This window comes from Myotis davidii, unplaced genomic scaffold, assembly GCF_000327345.1.
Source record: "Myotis davidii unplaced genomic scaffold, ASM32734v1 scaffold270, whole genome shotgun sequence".
Lineage (NCBI taxonomy): Eukaryota > Metazoa > Chordata > Mammalia > Chiroptera > Vespertilionidae > Myotis > Myotis davidii.
The window spans coordinates 181,578-187,347 of record NW_006282181.1 but is presented as its reverse complement, the minus strand read 5'-3'; the positions used below and the strand labels follow the sequence as shown (position 1 = coordinate 187,347).

Below are 5,770 nucleotides of genomic sequence, written 5' to 3'. Positions count from 1 at the left end.
TAGGCCCAACCCCCCGGGGAGCGGGCCTAAGCCAGCAGGTGGTCATCCCCCAAGGGGTCCCAGACTACGAGAGGGCACAGGCTGGGCTGAGGGACTCCCCCCGCCCTGAGTGTACAAATTTTTGTGCACCGGGCCTCTAGTCATTATGTAAAATAGTGAAAACATCCTTTCAAAGATTCTACTATCCAATTTTCCTTTGTTGTCCCAGATCAACAACTGTGTATCTCACTCCATGCTGGGAATGAACATCATTACCTTCTCAGACTCAAGCATATAATGAGAATGATAACAAACTTCTCTTAAAACTTGCTGTTTATACCTAGGGTGGAGAATCATCCCAAATGGTTATACATTTTCAGACACAGACACCTGAAAGCTGCACTACAAGGCTGATTTGTGAGGTGAAGTATCTGAGCAAGTAAATACACTTGGGCAGAAGAAAAGGTGAGTAAGGTAAAGAAACAACTCAGGGTTGTTGGTGTGGAGTTGAGACATATCAGATGGGGAGATGGGTAAATACATAAGATTAATTTGAATGAAATGGCAATAAAGAATGAGCTAATAGCAAAAGTACCAGTTGCAGGTAGAAATTTGAGACTTAAATAGGTAGGGGGAGGGTCCTGGCAGAGTCACAAAAAGCCTGCCAATTCATATTTCAATGACGCAACATGACTGAAAAATAGTTCTTTGTTCAGCATTTTATAAGAAAATCACGTGTTATATTTTCTGCAAATACAATAACTTGTAAAGTTCTCAGACACATCCTTTACAACTCTCATAGGTTGGCCAGTTAGTATAGTACACAGTACAAACTCAGTTAAGTGTTGGCTGTGCAAATTTATAATAGAGTGTGTACATATTTGTTTAGGAATTACTTCAAGGTTAAAAGGTATTGACTTTTAGTTTATGCCAGGTTTGAAGATTCATTTCATTCCTAAGCAAACTTTTTAAAGTAAAAACAAACAAGACTTCCTTAAAATGGAGTCTGATTTAAATGGTAGATTTAAGTAGTAACTGTCCCCTAACCACTCAGCTCACGATAGCTACAAGGCAATGGGTAACCAAGTTTTCTTCAACCTACAACCTAATTAGCTCCTAAGTGGTAGAAACAAATTTAGGATAGGTCTAAAGAAACTCATTTTAGGAGAGGGCCAACTTCTATGCAGATCAAAAATTAACTATTAGAGAAAAAATCCTATCAATCACAATATATTGGGCCAATTTAAACACCATGATCAATAGTAAAAATTCCTAAGTCTTACTAGATGCTGCTCCACCCATGCCAGGGAATATTAATCCAAATCCCAAAGTTATACCACCAAATGTTGCAGCCAAAATTGTTGGGTCATACACTGCAGAGAAGAACATAATATTACCTATTATACTTTTAATAAAAAAGTGAGAAATTTATATAGTCTTTTTCATCTGAAGAGACCTTTAGAAGCTTTTGGCTAAACTCAAAAAACTATAGTCAATCCATTTATATGAAATATCCAAAAAAGGCAAATCTATGGATATAGAAAATAGATTAACTAATGTCTGGGGATGAGCAATCTTATTGGGGTGATACAAATGTTCTAAAACTGGATTATAGTGAGAATTACACAATCAATAAATATTAAAAACACTGAATTATACACTTAAATTAATTTTATATGTAGTTATACTTCATTAAAATTAAGTTTTAAAAGTAGAGTGGTCGAGATTTCATTTTATAGGCAAAGGCACCAAAGACAGAAAGGAGAAAAGCCTGTTAAAGGTAACAGGGAAAGTCTTTGATTGAAAATGGAATTCATTCAATAATTTTAACTCCCAAATTCAGATATGGTGATATTCAAGAAATCTATTGTTGTTGAGAGGGATATTGCTTACATATATCAAAAGCTTTTGAGAATCTCAGTCATGTCTCAAAATTGGAAGTCTACTTTGTAGAAAACACAACTCAAATGGTAACCAACAATTTTAACTAATGTTTATCTATGCCAGTTGCACAAGAGGCCACTATAGGGATAGTACGCCACGATTTTTTCATGCTTGACGAGGCATCAGCAATTTCTGGCAAGTTTTATTCCTGGGAATGGTGACAATCTTGTTATAATAGGACTTTGGGGAAAACATATTACAGCTAGGACTACAATAACAAAAACTAATGATGAACATCATGGCCCTGGGAAGATGCCTCAAAAGCACAGTCAGCTTATTGACCTATAAAAAAGAATTGCCTGACATATATATGGAGTTCAATATTCTCAACATTTGCTATTACTCTATTAATGGATGATGTGTAGCAAAGATGTTGGGATTACGAGATAATTAATGTCTCACTTTTCAGCTCAAAGAGTCCAGATGTTACCTTCAAAAGGAGAGGCCATGAGACACCACACAGTGTCAATTAAAACCCCAAACCACAGCTGATCCTTTTGTCATATAACACTTCTGATAGGTAAAAAGTAAAGACCATAAACCTGGTCTATATAGAATACACTATAGCAAGGCTCCAACATTTATTTTCTTATGTTATCGTACTCACATGGATAATAAGGCTTCTTCCCTTTAGACATGCTTGGCAATACGCCCAACTCTTCCTATTCACATTAGCTGCAAGAAGTTGATTTTAGACATTATGATGTTAATGAATTATATGCTTAAATGATCACTTTAAGCTGTAATAATGTTAATATAAAATTCACAACTAATTTTAAATTCACAGCAATTCAGTTCTTTAAGAAAGCTACTATTGATATTAGCAGTTACAGATGGGGCCAAGTATAATGATAATTTATAAGATGCAGGGGATCCATATTTACATTAGAAAATTGAGTTAAGTGGCCTGATGCAAAATAATATTTTCTTTGTAACCAGTAACTTACATGAGAACCAAGTAGCAGCAGAAGTGGAAAAATTTGATATTGATGTATACAGCATGGTGCTCGAACTAGTAGTGTCAACAGTAGATGCTGGAGTCAAACCTTAAAAAACAAGTAAAAATCATACAAATATGTCACATTGAAAACTACAAGACATTGTTGAAGGAAATTAAAGAACACACAAAGAAATGAAGAGATATTTCATGTTTATGGATTGGAAGAATTAACATTGTCACAATGTCCATATTACCTAATGCAACCTATTGATTCAATGCAATCCCTATCAAAATCCCAATGCCATTTTTCACAGAAATAGAACAAAAAAATTCTCTAATTTGTATGGAATCATAAAAGGTCCCAAATAGCAAAAGCAATCCTGAAAAAAAAAAAAAAAACCAACACAACAAAAAGAACTAATAACAAAAGCAGAAGTATCCCCAGTGTGGTATTCACAGAAAAATAGACACACAGACCAATGGAACAGAATTGAGAATCCAGAAATAAACCTACACATAAATAAGCAACTAATTTACAACAAAGGAGCCATGAATATGCAATGGAGAAAGAAAAGTCTCTTCAATAAAATGGTGTTGGGGAAATTGGACAGCCAGAAGCAAAAGAATGAAACCAGACCATTATCTTAGACTATACATAAAACATAATTTTTAAAACACAATTATAACAAGATTCATTTATATGCAGAAATAAAAATAAAAAGAAGGAAAACTGGCTACTCTGAAATGTAATGAATGTGACATAGTGAAAGCATGGTTAAAAATATAGTTTGTGGGTCACAGGAGAACACTAACTGTGCGACCCAGAGCAACCAGGAGCCTGCTCCATTCCGAGCCCCAGGACTTGCTGCCAGGGTGGCCTGAGCAACCCAGCACAGGCCACAGGGAGCACTGACTTTGCGACCCACAGCAACTCAGCGCCCACTCCACCTCAAACCCCGGGAGTTGCTGCTGAAGCAACCTGGAGCAACTCAGAACACCCCACTCTGGCCTGGAACAGTGCTGCTGGGGTGACGCAGAGCAACCTGACATGTGCCCCACTCTGGGTCACAGGACAGTGCAGCCGAGGCAACCTAGAGCAACCCAGTGTGCCCAGCCATGGGCCACAGGACCACGTTGCAAGTGCACTGCCAGTGGTACCTAGGGCGCCAGCCTTCAGCAGGTGCCAGGGCCTCACAGTGAATTGCATGCCAGAGGGCTTTGGGTCCTCAAAGGGAGTTGCACAATAGAGGAACTTTACACATGCCCCCACCACCCCGAGCACCTGAAGCGGATAACTGAGGGACCGGATCTGTGGGAGAAGGGGATACAACTCAGAGCAGAGACAATAAAGGTGTGAGACTCAAGGCAGACCCAACCTCTGGGATGATGATTTCTGAAGCATTGGACCGATAGGGTCTTCAACCTCTCAGGCTCCAAGCAGGGTGCGCAAGACCAGAAAGAGAAAGCAAAATGAGGAGACAAAGAAACAACCCCCAAAGGAAAGGAAAGGGGGAAATCACTGGAAAAGGAACTAAATAAAATGGAGGCAAGCAATATGTCAGAGAAAGAATTCAGAGTAATGGTTATAAAGATGCTCAACCACCTGGATGAGATAATCACCAATATGTGTAGGAATCAAGAGAAAATAAAGAATGACATAGCTAAAATTACAACATAAAAAAAAGGTTTCAATAGAGGACTAGAAGAAGCAGAGGATCAAATCAGCAAGTTAAAAGATAGGGTAGAAAAAACACCCAATCTGAACAGCAATTGGAAAAAAAAAATTAAAAAGCAGGAGGATAGTTTAAGGGAGCTTTGGGAATACATGAAATGAAGCAACATCTGCCTAATGGGGGTGCCAGAAGGACAAGAAGAGGAGCAAGGATTAGAAAACCTATTTGAAGAAGTAATGACATAAAATTTCCCTGACTTGGGAAAAGTAAAGGTCACACAAGCAAAGAGAGTCCCAAAATAGATGAACCCAAAAAAACCCACATCAAGACACATCATAATTACAGCAGCTAATATTAATGACAAAGAAAAAATATTAAGAGCTGCAAGAAAGAGACAGAAAGTTACCTACAAGGGATCTCTCATTAGACTATCAAATGATTTCTCAACAGAAACACTTCAGGCCAAAAGAGAATGGAATGAAGTATACAAAGTGATACAAAGTAAGGGACTAAATCCAAGAATACTTGATCCAGCAAGGCTATCTATCATTCCAAATTGAAGGGGAAATCAGGAGTTCTGCAGGTGAAAAAAGGCTAAGGGAGTTTATTACCACCAAGCCAGAAATGAAAGAAATGCTAAAATGATGGTTGTAAAAAGAATAAATAGAAAGGGAAGAAGAAACAGAAGTATAAAGAATAAAATGATGAAACCAAGATGGCAGCATAGGTTAACGCCGGAGATTGCTGCCTCGAACAACCAATTCAGGGATACACCTAGAAGACGGAACGGACATCATCCAGAACCACAGGAGGGTTGGCCGAGTGGAAATTCTGCAACTAGGAGGAAAGAGAATATCATATCCAGACTCAGAGGAGGCGCAGTGCTGAAGTGAAATACTTAGGTGCGGAGTGCACGTGGAGCGGGCTGGTGGCTGAGGGTGCGGTTGGTGTTTCCAATCGGGAGGGAGTCTCAGATTGTGAGCTCCAGATCCGGGCCAGTCTCTAGGGAACCAGACTCAAACGGGAGAAGCGGGACTGTCTGGCAAATTTACCCAATTTTAATGATGAAAATATTGATACAATGACTGAATCTAGTCAAGTCCTTTGATTCAATATGCTAGTTGTTCATGGATGCAAAATGTGACTTAAGGTTTAGATGTGGTTTTGGTTTCATTCCAACTGTGCAATCCCTGACCACCATTTTGTCTGAAAAACACTTACATGCACAAGTAGG

At 38.6% G+C, this 5,770-nt stretch overlaps 1 protein-coding gene across 1 annotated transcript in view; it reads right to left on the bottom strand.

Annotated features, from left to right (window-relative positions):
• The window catches only part of NUP62CL (nucleoporin 62kDa C-terminal like), a 39,765-nt gene that overhangs the window by 27,673 nt on the left and 6,322 nt on the right, over positions 1–5,770 (bottom strand). Inside the window, exons 2-3 of the mRNA XM_015566235.1 lie at positions 2,871–2,969; positions 1,263–1,352 (exon numbers count right to left, since the gene is read on the bottom strand). Coding sequence (XP_015421721.1) covers positions 1,263–1,352; positions 2,871–2,969 — 189 coding nt within the window. The remainder of the gene's footprint in view (positions 1–1,262; positions 1,353–2,870; positions 2,970–5,770) is intronic.